We start from the raw sequence: 18156 nt of genomic DNA, 5'->3' as shown, positions 1-18156 counted from the left end.
CGGGCTAAAGACACGCAAGATATATTTCCACCTTTCTAGTGTGTCTTGTGCTTTCCATTGGTCCACAATATAAGCAAACTAAAAATTATAATTTAGACCTTATACCATATTCTTAAATTATCAACGTCGGTTGGGAAATTCGTGCCAAGTCCCTGTGCAACTTGCCAGATGCTTCGCTTGAATGAGCACATGCATAAACTTTACCTTTGACCTTTGATTTTGCGAATTAGAAGGGTCGCTTAATATCCAAAAATATATATCACAAATAATTGATAAAAGTGAACACAAATAATAATTATGCTCATAAAATATGAATATTACGTCAAAAAATCAAACTGACAGGACAAGAACTTTCCCCAAACAGGATAGAAAATAATTATTTTCTAAACGTTCAAGCGGCCATATGACCCCTGACCCCAGCAGCGACGTCAGTAAACTGGAAAATGGCTCAGTCGAAGAGTGATGCTAGGTTATCGCTGGAAATCCGGACAAAATCTGTGGAGCAGACTCTCATTCCACTGGTCACACAGGTAGGCAACTATATCATGCTCCGATAATGTCCCTCTGATGCGTGCATATTGTCCCAGCATCCGCAAGCAGGATGCAATTCCCGGCATCGTATTGATTGAGTCATGATGCGGTCTGCGACAATGGACATCTGAGCTGATAAACTTGAATTAATGAAAGTCTGGAAAAAGATATGTATGACTCAGTCTGACACTTTCCAGATTCAAGTATTTACTGTCTGTCTAAAGATTGATAAACGTTCGTTGAATTAAAATTCTCATTCGTGAAGAATTGTTGACATTTATTGATCACGGCAATCATAAATTATACAATTTGGATAAAACCCCGATCTCGGACATGTCTATGACATGTATAAATAGGACTGCACTCTCTGTGTTATATGTAGGTCTTCCCTGTGTTGTGTTCTGAATCACAGGAGCTTGACACATAAACAGTGTACATGTATATATATATAGTTAGACCTATAGACTCATAGCTTTATATTTATTGGATTGCTGAGGCAATAAACTGTACGTATACACATCAAACACCTTTATGTGTCCAGCACCTGTACATGTGTACTGAAGCAATTTATTTACCTGAGCTGTCTTAGCCAGACTTATAGTACTAGGTGCACATGACAAATTTCCTAAGATATTCTTTCCTCGATAGCTTGTAGTAAAATATATATAGATTGTGTGACAAATTATGTATACGGGGGAAATATAATAATGTTCTGTTTGCAGAAGTGCCCAATTTATTTGCTGGGCTCGCGCTACACATTCTCATTGTATGCAAATGCCAATTCAAACAATAATGTTCGAAAAAGAAAAGCAGTTTTGTTGTGAGGCGATGGAAATAAAAATTTAACAACAAAATGTCATTGTGAATTCACCTGTATATGTGTGCAGCCTACATGAATGTAGTAGCAAAATTTGCTAACGGAAAAATTAATAATTTTAGCATTTTGCATCGCTAGATCATTTGGTAAATTTCTAAAAAGAAATCAACAGCATTAGCAAATCTTACTAATTGGACATTTTCTTCTACCTCTGGGGCAGATTTGGTATCATCCAAATGTAATTTATTTCACTGACTGTATATATATAGCATGTGAATTAGCACAGACAAATTAATTTGGCCTTCATGCAGTTATTAAGATCACAACTACATTTACAAAGAAAAGGTTGTTAGATTTGTACATGTGCAGCAATCCCCAATTTCAGTTCATTCATATTAGGGGGAGGTGCTATTGTAGAGGAACTGGACCTGGTCGATCGTCGGCGACCAGGTAGCTCAATTGGTAGAGCATCTGGCTAGTGTTCGGAAGTCCCGGGTTTGAAACCCTGGTCTGGCCGTGCATTTTTCCACTCCAACTACACTAAAGGTTTCGATCATCTCTGTCTGTCTGTTTGTCAGTCTATCCACTCAGTTTTCTGCACTTTTCTCCTCCATGATTCAAGGTATGTTGTTGAAAGATTGTATATAACTTCAATATTAGTAGCTACAGATCAGCTTTCAGTTTCATGTTTTTTGGTCATCGTAAAGGTCACTGTTACTATTTTTAGTGAGGGCCGGCCCATATAGGGGGACATCCAGCATGTTTAATTTGTTACCTATTTGGTATACATGCATTATACTGTGCTGTACCCCCATTGTCGGCAGTTTTGTTAGGTATGTATGTTAAAGTTGTCCAACAGAGAAATTAAAATCATGACGTAGAGAGGAGTATCTTAATGAATATATCCCTAGAACTTAACTTTGTGTTCAAGTCAATTCAACTCGGCTATAATAAATGAGTCTTTAATATATAGGGCAGCGGAAGAAATGTCATTTATAAGCTGTTAGTGTCAAAATGGCAGCTCCAGCTGTATGTGTGCTTACCAGGGAGTTAGTTATTAAAGGCCCAACCACGTAATATTATTATTTTGTTAATCGCTTTGAGACTGTATACATATATTGCTATGTTGCTGTAGCGGTATATAAAAACTCCAAATTATTAAATCATCATTGTTATAGAACTAATCAACTAATAGGTTTACCTCAAATACTTCTGCTACAGATTAAAATTCCTTACAGTGACATAAAAAGAAGTCTATGCAATGAAGTAAAAGACATGTAATTAAAGGAAAGCTGGGAATTCATCTCGGAAATGAATGGGACAACATTCGGACTACAGTGGAAATGTAATTCCCATTAGATAATAAACAGCTGCACAAACGAAAAACAATCTGAAGCAGGGCTTTCTCTGAGAGCTTTTTGGGGGCCATTATAATCAGTCTCTTTCCCTATTGAAATTACTTCATATTGTATAATGGCTTAGTTATAATTACAGCACCATTCATGCAATCTTAATTAAAATCATTGAATGTCATATACAGTCCTCTCCGACTTACTCGCATTAACACTGTATGTTGGTGTTCCATAAGATGAAATAAATTATATTTAATGTTACTGAACATAAATACTACAGATGGTGGCCATGGCTTATTGGAGGTACAAGAGGAGGCTGGGGCTTGTTTGAGGATAAATATGTCACTAAACTTTGATACAAGAGATGGGGGCTTATTGGAGGATAAATATGTCACTTAACTTTGATACAAGAGGTGGGGGCTTATTGGAGGATGAATATGTCACTAAACTTTGATACAAGAGGTGGGGGCTTATTGGAGGATGAATATGTCACTAAACTTTGATACAAGAGGTGGGGGCTTATTGGAGGATAAATATGTCACTAAACTTTGATACAAGAGGTGGGGGCTTATTGGAGGATGAATATGTCACTAAACTTTGATACAAGAGATGGGGGCTTATTGGAGGATGAATATGTCACAAAACTTTGATACAAGAGGTGGGGGCTTATTGGAGGATAAATATGTCACTAAACTTTGATACAAGAGGTGGGGGCTTATTGGAGGATAAATATGTCACTAAACTTTGATACAAGAGGTGGGGGCTTATTGGAGGATAAATATGTCACTAAACTTTGATACAAGAGGTGGGGGCTTATTGGAGGATAAATATGTCACTAAACTTTGATACAAGAGGTGGGGGCTTATTGGAGGATAAATATGTCACTAAATTTTGATACAAGAGGTGGGGGCTTATTGGAGGATAAATATGTCACTAAACTTTGATACAAGAGGTGGGGGCTTATTGGAGGATGAATATGTCACTAAACTTTGATACAAGAGGTGGGGGCTTATTGGAGGATAAATATGTCACTAAACTTTGATACAAGAGATGGGGGCTTATTGGAGGATAAATATGTCACTAAACTTTGATACAAGAGGTGGGGGCTTATTGGAGGATAAATATGTCACTAAACTTTGATACAAGAGGTGGGGGCTTATTGGAGGATAAATATGTCACTAAACTTTGATACAAGAGGTGGGGGCTTATTGGAGGATAAATATGTCACTAAACTTTGATACAAGAGGTGGGGGCTTATTGGAGGATAAATATGATACAAAACTTTGATACAAGAGGTGGGGGCTTATTGGAGGATAAATATGTCACTAAACTTTGATACAAGAGGTGGGGGCTTATTGGAGGATGAATATGTCACTAAACTTTGATACAAGAGGTGGGGGCTTATTGGAGGATGAATATGTCACTAAACTTTGATACAAGAGGTGGGGGCTTATTGGAGGATGAATATGTCACTAAACTTTGATACAAGAGGTGGGGGCTTATTGGAGGATAAATATGTCACTAAACTTTGATACAAGAGGTGAGGGCTTATTGGAGGATAAATATGTCACTAAACTTTGATACAAGAGGTGGGGGCTTATTGGAGGATGAATATGTCACTAAACTTTGATACAAGAGGTGGGGGCTTATTGGAGGATGAATATGTCACTAAACTTTGATACAAGAGGTGGGGGCTTATTGGAGGATAAATATGTCACTAAACTTTGATACAAGAGGTGGGGGCTTATTGGAGGATAAATATGTCACTAAACTTTGATACAAGAGGTAGGGGCTTATTGGAGGATAAATATGTCACTAAACTTTGATACAAGAGATGGGGGCTTATTGGAGGATAAATATGTCAATTAACTTCGATACAAGAGGTGGGGGCTTATTGGAGGATAAATATGATACAAAACTTTTACACTAGAGGAGGGGGCTTGTTTGAGGATAAATATGATACAAAACTTTTACACTGGGGAGGGGGCTTATTTGAGGATAAATATGATACAAAACTTTTACAATATGGGAGAGGGCTTATTTGAGGATAAATATGATACAAAACTTTTACACTAGAGGAGGGGGCTTGTTTGAGGATAAATATGATACAAAACTTTAACACTAGGGGATGGGCTTGTTTGAGGATAAATATGATACAAAACTTTTACAATATGGGAGGGGCTTGTTTGAGGATAAATATGATACAAAACTTTTACAATATGGGAGAGGGCTTATTTGAGGATAAATATGATACAAAACTTTTACAATATGGGAGGGGCTTGTTTGAGGATAAATATGATACAAAACTTTTACACTAGGGGAGGGGGCTTATTTGAGGATAAATATGATACAAAACTTTTACAATATGGGAGGGGCTTATTTGAGGATAAATATGATACAAAACTTTTACAATATGGGAGGGGCTTATTTGAGGATAAACATGGTACTATACTTTTACACTAGGGGAGGGGGCTTATTTGAGGATAAATATGATACAAAACTTTTACAATATGGGAGGGGCTTGTTTTGTGATAAATATGATACAAAACTTTTACAATATGGGAGGGGCTTATTTGAGGATAAATATGATACAAAACTTTTACACTATGGGAGGGGCTTGTTTGAGGATAAATATGATACAACACTTTTACACTAGGGGAGGGGCTTGTTTGAGGATAAATATGATACAACACTTTTACACTAGGGGAGGGGCTTATTTGAGGATAAATACGATACAACACTTTTACACTAGGGGAGGGGCTTATTTGAGGATAAATATGATACAACACTTTTACACTAGGGGAGGGGCTTATTTGAGGATAAATATGGTACAAAACTTTTACACTATGGGAGGGGCTTATTTGAGGATAAATATGATACAAAACTTTTACAATATGGGAGGGGGCTTGTTTGAGGATAAATATGGTACAAAACTTTTACACTATGGGAGGGGCTTGTTTGAGGATAAATATGATACAAAACTTTTACAATATGGGAGGGGGCTTGTTTGAGGATAAATATGGTACAAAACTTTTACACTATGGGAGGGGCTTGTTTGAGGATAAATATGATACAAAACTTTTACACTATGGGAGGGGCTTGTTTGAGGATAAATATGATACAAAACTTTTACACTAGGGGAGGGGGCTTGTTTGAGGATAAATATGATACAAAACTTTTACACTATGGGAGGGGGCTTGTTTGAGGATAAATATGATACAAAACTTTTACACTAGGGGAGGGGGCTTGTTTGAGGATAAATATGACACAAAACTTTTACAATATGGGAGAGGGCTTATTTGAGGATAAATATGATACAAAACTTTTACACTATGGGAGGGGCTTATTTGAGGATAAATATGATACAAAACTTTTACACTATGGGAGGGGCTTATTTGAGGATAAATATGATACAAAACTTTTACACTAGGGGAGGTTCTTGTTTGAGGATAAATATGATACAAAACTTTTACACTATGGGAGGGGCTTGTTTGAGGTTAAATATGGTACAAAACTTTTACACTAGGGGAGGTTCTTGTTTGAGGATAAATATGGTACTATATGGTGTTGTACATCAGTCCAGCTGAACTTTTGTTTGTCCAGAGATCTCCCACATTTTTAAACTGATTTCTTTGAAATTTATAGATATTTCCCTGAACAGCATTTTGATTCAACTTTTTTGCATTTAGTTATTTCCCATACTTGCTTATCTCTATAAAGATCCTCGCCTTCAGTTGATTTTTTTCCAATTTCTCTGTTAAACTTTTTAGACTTTTCTAATAACAGGAACTTTTACTTCCTCATTGCCATTTTCATTTGACAATTAATCTTACATTTTAGTATTTAAAGCCACTTGTTACATAGCATTTCTTTTTGAAATGGAATAATTATAAGTGAATATTGTTCCGACCCGCTGTGTTCAGAAACCAGGCTTCACTATAGTAAGATCTGTCTGTTTCCTATTGAACAGCACAGGAACCGATCATGTTGTACCGGAATTTTACAGCTTGGCTGCATCTGGTTTACGTTTATTCGAAAAATTCCTGCAACATTATTCATCGGTTTGTCTGGATCTTTGTTTTGATATGCCTTGTGCCATAGTTACTTGTTTACAATGCATGTGGTATGTATAGTAAACAGTTTTGTACGATATAGACCGGTACTGGAGCTGGGGCAGACACCTACACGATTATGAAGACTATGCGAATCAGCCATTTATCTTTATACTTGTATATATACACATGTTTAAAAGAATCTTAAATTAATTATATCATTAAAAATTGAAATGAGATATTGAGGTTCTGTAATTATATTGAGGTGAAGCTCATATATATAAGGAGAGTTGTTATGGCCAGAAATATACTGGGATTTTTAATAAATGATGTACTTTACTGACATTCCGCCATTAAAATCCTACTCCTTGGGTACTTCAGGAATGAATTTTCACTATAGAACTAGTGTGTAAAATCCTTGGGGTTCTCACTGTTGTTTAAAATGGAGGTAACTGTACATGTACATTTATCCTCAAATAAGCCCCCACCCCTAGTGTTGAAGTTTTGTACTGTATTTATCCTCAATAACCATGCACCCTCCCTTAGTTTGAAAGCTTGATACCATATTTCTCCTAAAATCAGCACCTTCCACTCGTACAAAAGTTTAATACCATATACATGTATATATATGTACGTCCCCTGGTGTAAAAGTTTTTAAGTACATGTATTTATCCTCAAACTAGCTCCAATCCCCTTGTATAAATGTTTAATATGAATATCATCAATTAGTCCTTTTCGCTAGTGTGAAAGCTAAGTTTAATACCGTATTTATCATAAATTAGCCCCTTCCCCTGACTTCGTAAAAGTTTAGTTCCATATTTATCCTTCATATTACTGTAAATGTTGAGTATTAAAGTTCAAGGAGGGCTCATTTAATTGTGTACTACTTGAAGTTAATACTTTTTTAAGATTGATGATTCTGCAAAAATAAAAACCTTTGCTTGTTTGTGGGCAGGGGGTCAATTATGATGTGCAGGTAAATATGGTATCTTATGCTGGATTTTTTGCATTGTAATTTCAAGAAAAGAGGTTTTTGTTTTACATAAAAAGTATTAATACTACATAATGTGACTTAAGTTTGATTGATATAAAAGACGTAAGATATCGGGAGAACGTCAATATCTGTTCGATGTTTTTTGTCAGATATATCCAACGCCTAAAACATATTCTGTGGTTTATGTTGCTTTCAGACAGTATGTGTTACAAGATAGCTTTTTCATACAGCCTCAAAATACTTACACGAAATGTACACTGAAAGGCCCCATATGTATACGAAAATAAAATGATGATAGCTATTTTACCATCTGGTGTGTGTCAGACCTCGTGGGGTGGTAAAGTAGGAAAACAGACATTTGACCATGGCACACCTCTAATTATACAAAGTCAAACAGCCAACTTGTGTGGAAACGAGGCATACTGTGTTGTCAAAGATAGGAGGGGCCCTAAAGTGATATGATATCTGTATATAATGTGTTGTCATTGATAGAAGGGGCCCTAAAGTGATATGATATCTATATACTAATGTGTTGTCATTGATAGAAGGGGCCCTAAAGACCCTAAAGTGATGTGTAAAATGTTGTTAGTGATTGGTGGGGCCTTTAAAGTGTGTCGATGATAGCAGCTGGAACCAAGACATTTAGTTTCTGATACTTTAATTATCTCTGAGCCACACATGGCTCTGCTGGTTCCTAAATTGAACATATTATAGTGCATTTTTACCAATTTTTTGTTCATACTGGAGAAATTTTGTATCCTTGTGTATTGTTGGTCAGATCAGTATAAACAATTATCTAGTCCTGGGCGTTTTCTGAAGGTTTTAAGCTGCCAATGATAGGCCGGGTTCCGAATCAAAATTATTTCATATTTAAGCCAAATTTGCAAAATTTTCCAAAATTATACTCCTGGAAAAATCTTTCCAAATTTATAATTTTTTCTCCCGAAATGAGACAAAATGGCCGCATCAATATCCTAAACCAGTGAGGAAAATCTCATAGTCTCAGTTTAAAGAACAATTCAATTTCTTGAGCTAATTAAAATCTATGGATATAGGGATGTCCAGATGGTTTATACGTAAATACCTAATCATGTTCCTTTAATTCCACCTGCAGCATGTGCATTAGCAGAGCTTTGGCATGGAGCTGTATATATACACAGACTGCTGTAAGGATGATTGGGCCTAGATACTTTGAGCCAAAAGCCTCCATACTCTGTCTGGTCGAACCTAATTTAAAAGTCTTGAATACCAGTGTTTTCGTCCAAAATTTCCAGAACAATTGTAGCTTGTATAACATGCTTTCAAATTTTTAAAAAAATAAGCAGAGCCAAAACCAATTTAAATCCTTGTCGATGTGAGATCATGCAGAATAATGATTTTGGGAGATAGATATGAGAAAATTAATTGTGTAATAGGAGAAAATAAGTCCATAGCTACAGTAGGTCTGTCTACATTTATAGATAAACATGTGAGATCCAAAGTTATGATTTGTGAACAGATACAATGTTATTATAGAGTTGTAATTTAATTTATCTTCTCACAACAAGTTGTAAATTAATCCCCAGATTCATGGAGGTGTTATATTAACATGAAACATCGTGAAGTAGTCCATCACCTCTTACAGAAGTTAGATAGATTTGGCCCTCCACACCCTCTGACTGCATTTTTAATGCATTTTTCATGAAACGAAATGATAAAATTTGTCATCACCTCTTGTAGAAGTTTGTGTATATTAAATTAAACCAATCCATGTAAAAAAAATGAACTAGTTTGGTCACTGTTACTATAAATAGATTTATATCCACGACTTCATTTTAAATGAAGTTGACATCATCATTATACTAGAAATACAAACATCCTCAATGTACCAAATGTATTTAGCATTTGATTCTGAGAAAACTCATGATCATACATTTGTTGATTTTTTATTGGTTCCCCATTATGATAGTGGGGGATTAGATGGTGTGTTCTATACATCGTATATTAAAAGATATTGAAGTAATGATTATAATCAACATCTACAATATCACTAACTTTTTCAATTTGCTGCTTCTAATAATCAAATATAGGTACTATAATCTGCATTTGTTTGTACATTTCAGATAACCACATTGGTAAACCACAAGGATCGTCCGAAGGTCACGGATAAGACTGCAAAGGCACTGATCCGTGTCGGACAGGCTGTGAGTTTGGCTGTTGACCGTTTTGTAATAGTTGGTCAGTCCATCGCTGATGACAATGACGACATCAGACAAGATATGTGTGAAGCCTGTGAGGAGGCAAGATCTGCAGGTAAAGTTGACCTTTGACCTCATTGCTTGACCTTTGAGTTATTCAGTTATACATGTAGCATGGACTTATACATGTAACATGGAAATGTATATATATTGACATTCAGCATCTTACAAAATAATAATGGAAATATCAGATAAAAACAAACTCAGAGTTCTTTTTATTAGAAGGTAATTTTGATAATAACTTAACTTGACCTTGACCTTACAATAAAATGCTGTCTTTCTTTTCAGGTGTTAGTATCCAGAAATTGACCTCTGTTGACCGAACTTCCAACTACTCAACTCCGAAAACCTTCACCGAAAAGACGGCAATGGTGAGGGCAGCGCGTCAGCTTTTGTCAGCCGTCACCCGTGTCCTACTACTGGCTGACAAGGTCATCGTCAAACAGCTGCTTCTTTCCAAGGACAAGGTCAGTAACAAAGGTCAAGGTCATTTAAAAACTTTGACAAGTTGATTGAATGTATATTCTATAGTTACATCATTGATAACATGTATATATTGACTTCAGGACGGAACAATAGAGAAATAATTTCAGTGTTTTAACAATTCCCTCATGATGGATCACTACTTATAGGTATAGGTATAGTGCCATTATCTGTACAAGTACTCGGCCATTAACAAGTACTTTCATGTAACATTTTAACACTTCAGTAATTCATCAACTAACAGTCCACATGAAAACAGCGAAGACAAAGACCTCAAAAAAATGAATGATTTTGCAGTGTATATCATTTGTAACTGCCCCTCCCCTCCCTTCCCCTCCCCTCCCCTCTTTTTGTTTTGACTAATTTTCGATTATTTTCAATCAGCCTTCCACTATAAATAGGCATCTGTTCTTCTTCCCAGGTACTCTCTAGTCTAAATGAGTTGGACACTGTGACGACCTTCACCGACTTTGTCAACTGCTTCAGTCGCTTTGGTAATGAAATGGTGGAGCTGGCTCATCTGACCGGGGATAGACAAAATGTGAGTTCTGTTATATGAAGGATATACCTGTCTATACAAACATTGTAATGAATAGACATGTCATCACAAAGTCTTAATCATATTAAAGCTTGGCATGGATAAAGGTTATTTCAATGTCATATAACCCAGGTACCTAGAGAGAACTTCTCTTTAGCTTGATAGGTTGGGCATAAGATTAGAAAGCCAGTGGTCCCGGGTTCGAACCCTAGTGGAAGCCATGATTTGAATTTGAATAATCATGCGCTATGTTACATTGGTGCCTGCATGTCCAGGGATTTTTTGACCTATTTTGACAGGATTTGAAGGGAGAGAAGCAGCGTGCTCAGATGGGAGCGGCCCGGGCTATCCTAGAGAAATCCACTATGATGCTGTTGCCTTCCTGTAAAGTAAGTCTTAATTTGGGGAAGTGTCATGTTTTCTCCTTGAATTTCTTTTTTTTTCTCATTTCTTTAATTTTTCAATAAAATAATAATTAATAATCATTCTCCTTGAATTTCAGAGCAGTGCTTGAAAACCTCTCCCAAAAAGTAATAGAAAAATGCTTGAATATTCATACTTTGTCCTTAAATTTTGCTCATTTTGCCCCTTGCCCCTCCATTCCTTCCCTGATTCCTTCCCTGACTCCTTCCTTCCCCCCTCTGATTAATAACACTTCACTACCCCCCCCCCCCCCCCCCCCCCCCCTCCACCCGCCATTCCGTCCGTTTTGTGACTCACCCCTTCCCCCTCTCCCCACCTCTGATTATCTGATTAATAACTCTTTACTACCCCCACCCCCCCCCCCCCCACCCCCCCAATTCCACTTTGCAACCTCACCCCTTTCTGCCCCCACCCTTGATTAATAATACTTTGCTATCCCCCCACTCCATTTGGCCCCCTCACTCCTTCCCAACTCCTGATTGATCAAGTTCTACTGTTCACTTCAGACTTGTCTTCGCCATCCTGACTGTGATACCGCGCGACTCAATAGAGAAGGTGTGTTTGTCCAGATGAGACGTGCCCTGGACATGATCCACTACATAGTAACAGAAGGCGGCACCGGCCAGGTGAATGGTCATCCGTGCTCGCTGAATAACGGAGATTCCGGTATATGTCTCGATAACGCTCATCACTCCACCAGTCGTTCAATCAGGGAGTTTGAGGTATGTATGCATAAACTTCATTTTCAAGAAAAAAAAGATGCCTATCATTCAATTATTATTTGATAATATCGATCTACTTTTTCATCAGTGGAGAGAATTTGTGATAAAGTTATGTGTTTGTTTAACTTTGTAACATAAAAATAAATATATTTAATGTTCATCCATTGTCATACTTACTTTATATACTAAATTCTGTCTCCTTGTCTTTTATAGCATACTGTATCACTGTTTTTATGTTGATGTCACGTTTAATTTCTTATTCATGCATATCCATCTTGCATTGAATGAAAGTTCACTGGACCATGACTACTGTTTCGCTGTCATTCTTTGTTTGACAGGACCTAGTGGAGATGACTCGGGTGACTGGCCTGACCAGCTCCAGCTCTCCGGATAAACTGACCAGTGCCTTGGACGTGGTGGTGGAAACCGCTCAGGACTTCACTGATTCGGCCTACACACCACACGAGAACCGAGAGAAAATCATTGACACACTTAACTGTATGAGAGCTGAACTCCAAATCCTCATCAATGCTGGCCTAAACCAGGTAACTACAAATCCTTATACTGGCCTAAACCAGGTAACTACAAATCCTTATACCGGCCTAACTACAAATCCTTATACTGGTCTAAACCAGGTAACTACAAATCCTTATACTGGTCTAAACCAGGTAACTACAAATCCTTATACTGGCCTAAACCAGGTAACTACAAATCCTTATACTGGTCTAAACCAGGTAACTACAAATCCTCATCAATGCTGGCCTAAACCAGGTAACTACAAATCCTTATACTGGTCTAAACCAGGTAACTACAAATCCTCATCAATGTCAGTCTAAACCAGGTAACTATAAATCCTTATACTGGCCTAAACCAGGTAACTATAAATCCTTATACTGGCCTAAACCAGGTAACTACAAATCCTTATACTGGCCTAAACCAGGTAACTATAAATCCTTATACTGGCCTAAACCAGGTAACTACAAATCCTTATACTGGTCTAACCTAGGTAACTACAAATCCTTATACTAGCCTAAACCAGGTAACTACAAATCCTTATACTGGCCTAAACCAGGTAACTACAAATCCTTATACTGGTCTAAACCAGGTAACTACAAATCCTTATACTGGTCTAAACCAGGTAACTACAAATCCTTATACTGGCCTAAACCAGGTAACTATAAATCCTTATACTGGCCTAAACGAGGTAACTATAAATCGTTATACTGGCCTAAACGAGGTAACTATAAATCCTTATACTGGCCTAAACCAGGTAACTACAAATCCTTATACTGGCCTAATTAACCAGGTAACTACAAATCCTTATACTGGCCTAAACCAGGTAACTATAAATCGTTATACTGGCCTAAACGAGGTAACTATAAATCCTTATACTTGTCTAAACCAGGTAACTACAAATCCTTATACTGGCCTAATTAACCAGGTAACTACAAATCCTTATACTGGCCTAAACCAGGTAACTATAAATCCTTATACTGGTCTAAACCAGGTAACTACAAATCCTTATACTGGTCTAAACCAGGTAACTACAAATCCTTATACTGGCCTAAACCAGGTAACTACAAATCCTTATACTGGTCTAAACCAGGTAACTACAAATCGTTATACTAGCCTAAACCAGGTAACTACAAATCCTCATCAATGTCAGTCTAAACCAGGTAACTACAAATCCTTATACTGACCTAAACCAGGTAACTACAAATCCTTATACTGGCCTAAACCAGGTAACTACAAATCCTTATACTGGCCTAAACCAGGTAACTACAAATCCTTATACTGGCCTAAACCAGGTAACTACAAATCCTTATACTGGCCTAAACCAGGTAACTACAAATCCTCATCAATGTCAGCCTAAACCAGGTAACTACAAATCCTTATACTGGCCTAAACGAGGTAACTACAAATCCTTATACTGGCCTAATTAACCAGGTAACTACAAATCCTTATACTGGCCTAAACCAGGTAACTACAAATCCTTATACTAGCCTAAACCAGGTAACTATAAATCGTTATACTGGCCTAAACGAGGTAACTATAAATCCTTATACTTGTCTAAACCAGGTAACTACAAATCCTTATACTGGCCTAATTAACCAGGTAACTACAAATCCTTATACTGACCTAAACCAGGTAACTACAAATCCTTATACTGGCCTAAACCAGGTAACTACAAATCCTTATACTGGCCTAAACCAGGTAACTACAAATCCTTATACTGGCCTAAACCAGGTAACTACAAATCCTTATACTGGCCTAAACCAGGTAACTACAAATCCTCATCAATGTCAGCCTAAACCAGGTAACTACAAATCCTTATACTGGCCTAAACGAGGTAACTACAAATCCTTATACTGGCCTAATTAACCAGGTAACTACAAATCCTTATACTGGTCTAAACCAGGTAACTACAAATCCTTATACTGGTCTAAACCAGGTAACTACAAATCCTTATACTGGTCTAAACCAGGTAACTACAAATCCTTATACTGGCCTAAACCAGGTAACTACAAATCCTTATACTGGTCTAAACCAGGTAACTACAAATCCTCATCAATGCTGGCCTAAACCAGGTAACTACAAATCCTTATACTGGCCTAAACCAGGTAACTACAAATCCTTATACTGGTCTAAACCAGGTAACTATAAATCCTTATACTAGCCTAAACCAGGTAACTACAAATCCTCATCAATGTCAGTCTAAACCAGGTAACTACAAATCCTTATACTGGTCTAAACCAGGTAACTACAAATCCTTATACTGGCCTAAACCAGGTAACTACAAATCCTTATACTAGCCTAAACCAGGTAACTACAAATCCTTATACTGGTCTAAACCAGGTAACTACAAATCCTCATCAATGTCAGTCTAAACCAGGTAACTACAAATCCTCATCAATGTCAGTCTAAACCAGGTAACTACAAATCCTCATCAATGTCAGTCTAAACCAGGTAACTACAAATCCTTATACTGGCCTAATTAACCAGGTAACTACAAATCCTTATACTGGCCTAAACCAGGTAACTATAAATCCTTATACTGGCCTAAACCAGGTAACTACAAATCCTTATACTGGCCTAAACCAGGTAACTACAAATCCTTATACTGGTCTAAACCAGGTAACTATAAATCCTTATACTAGCCTAAACCAGGTAACTACAAATCCTCATCAATGTCAGTCTAAACCAGGTAACTACAAATCCTTATACTGGTCTAAACCAGGTAACTACAAATCCTTATACTGGTCTAAACCAGGTAACTACAAATCCTTATACTGGCCTAAACCAGGTAACTACAAATCCTTATACTAGCCTAAACCAGGTAACTACAAATCCTCATCAATGTCAGTCTAAACCAGGTAACTACAAATCCTTATACTGGTCTAAACCAGGTAACTACAAATCCTTATACTGGCCTAATTAACCAGGTAACTACAAATCCTTATACTGGCCTAAACCAGGTAACTATAAATCCTTATACTGGCCTAAACCAGGTAACTACAAATCCTCATCAATGTCAGTCTAAACCAGGTAACTACAAATCCTTATACTGGTCTAAACCAGGTAACTATAAATCGTTATACTGGCCTAAACCAGGTAACTATAAATCCTTATACTTGTCTAAACCAGGTAACTACAAATCCTTATACTGGCCTAATTAACCAGGTAACTACAAATCCTTATACTGGCCTAAACCAGGTAACTATAAATCCTTATACTGGTCTAAACCAGGTAACTACAAATCCTTATACTGGCCTAAACCAGGTAACTACAAATCCTTATACTGGCCTAAACCAGGTAACTATAAATCCTTATACTGGTCTAAACCAGGTAACTACAAATCCTTATACTGGCCTAAACCAGGTAACTACAAATCCTTATACTGGCCTAAACCAGGTAACTATAAATCCTTATACTGGCCTAAACCAGGTAACTACAAATCCTTATACTGGTCTAACCCAGGTAACTACAAATCCTTATACTGGTCTAACCCAGGTAACTACAAATCCTTATACTGGTCTAAACCAGGTAACTACAAATCCTCATCAATGTCAGTCTATCCAGGTACATTTTGTAACTACAAATCCTTATACTGGTCTAAACCAGGTAACTACAAATCCTCATCAATGTCAGTCTAAACCAGGTAACTACAAATCCTTATACTGGCCTAAACCAGTTAACTACAAATCCTTATACTGGTCATACCTGCGTGAAAATCACAAGGTAATTGAGGGTAGGATTAATTATTTTGTTTGAACAACAGCGTAGATGGGACCGCTACAATTTGCAAGCTGACTAGGCCTGTCGCGGTATACAGTAATGTAAACAACCTGTCAATCCAATGTGTTAAATCTGACCGATGATTCCAATTAAAGGTGGTAAATAAGCTTTCATAAGTTACAAATTCTTATCATCTTATGCTTCAGAATTCATCTACCGCTCAGTTGAATATTGAATTTTTTTTTTTTTTTGAAAACGAACCTCAAAAACGTACCTGCGCACTATATGCGAGTGCGCACTATACCCGAATATTTACGGTATATAAGCAACAGACACTGTGATTTTGTATGAAACACGGTCTACTTAGAGGTGTTGCCAAACTCATTGTTTGTCCCTAACGTTACTTTGTAATTTGACACTGCCATAGCTTAAGCCGGTTTTGTTTGTGTCTGTACTGTCAAAGTTGATAACTAGAAACGCTAACTAGATCATCACAGATTATAAGTTTCTATATATCGCGCATTTGATATCAATGACATCGTCGGATAGGCGTAGATTTGTCTGCCCTGTGGTACTTTGGTTGATGGCTGTTTGAGTAAATAGCCTATGTTGATGCTGTACCTCCAGTTCTTGTGTCCTCCATGGCATGAAATCAATTAACTAAATTTCTAAGTTCAGCCAACTGGAGTTGAGATTAATACATATTCTTTACTAGTTTATAAGATAATCATTACTAGAGATTTTCTAATGAATTTTTAAAACTGAAATATAATTATATAGCTATAATATGTATGGCTACAGCTGCTGACCGAGTATTCCAACAGTGAGTCGACTTGTTATGTTGATTTGACACAAACTTGATTTTGTAGAGGGACCTGAACGTGAGCCTTGACATGGAGACAGCCATTCTGAAGACGGTGTCAGTATCCAAACGTTTAAACAAACTGGTCAGTACTTTTGAGTTCTTAACCCCCATCGATCCTTAAATGATCTTAGAGTGTAAAACAATACGAAATGAAAACCAACTATTAACACAATCTTTTAATAGCAATTCAACTTTTAAACTGTTGTTTCATAGGAGTTATCTCCCTTATGTATTGCAAGGACGATGTGTTCAATACATAAATGAAATTTTATCAAGTCATAGAACAGGTATATATGGTTCAAAAGAGTTATCTCCCTTCATCAACAATTTTGAATTTCCAGGGCGTTGATTGCAAATATCTAAATACAGACCTCCTGTTTAAAAATGACCTTGAAACAACTTTAACTGATCTTTCTACCGGACTAATTGGTCTATTAGCTATGAAAAGAGTTTACATAAAGTTTTTCTTTTCAGTAAAGAATTGGAAACAGTGAGCCCTGATTAAAATTTAGTTAATAACACATTTTAGGAAAGACAAAAACTTCAGATGTTGAAAATGCAATTCTGTACTGCAGAGATAAGGAAAATGTCAAACGTTATGATAGAGATACAGATATTGTTTTCTTTATCTATTCATGTTGTTGCCATGGTGATTTGATATAAAATTTGTTTCTATATTTAGCTCCAAGATACTGCAATGGAACAGGCCTCGGATCTGTTCAAGACAAATGAGGATCATGAGCTTTTGAAATGTCTCAAGGGTGCAGGGATCGCTGGGGAGGCTGAACGAGTAGAGGAGCTCACTGTCAAGTTTGAGGAGCATATGGAACAACTTGAGGAGGTAAAGAACATAACCGATGGTACTCACCTGAACAAATTGATAATGAATATGGACTTGTTGAACCT

The 18156-nt window shown here is 36.9% G+C and overlaps 1 protein-coding gene across 1 annotated transcript; it reads left to right on the top strand.

Moving 5' to 3' along the window:
- Positions 1-432: 432 nt before the first annotated feature.
- LOC117320936 (alpha-catulin-like) lies at positions 433-18091 on the top strand (the record flags this gene model as incomplete). The annotated part of the gene is made up of 9 exons (XM_033875418.1): positions 433-530; positions 9849-10038; positions 10272-10450; positions 10888-11007; positions 11304-11393; positions 11934-12149; positions 12488-12694; positions 17255-17332; positions 17933-18091. Coding segments are annotated over exons 1-9 (1326 nt in total), but the record flags the coding sequence as incomplete, so codon positions are not given.
- Between the last annotated feature and the right edge of the window lie 65 nt (positions 18092-18156).

The sequence above is a fragment of the Pecten maximus genome, unplaced genomic scaffold, assembly GCF_902652985.1.
Source record: "Pecten maximus unplaced genomic scaffold, xPecMax1.1, whole genome shotgun sequence".
NCBI lineage: Eukaryota > Metazoa > Mollusca > Bivalvia > Pectinida > Pectinidae > Pecten > Pecten maximus.
The sequence above is the reverse complement of the archived record's forward strand: the minus strand, read 5'-3'. Positions and strand labels throughout refer to the sequence as shown.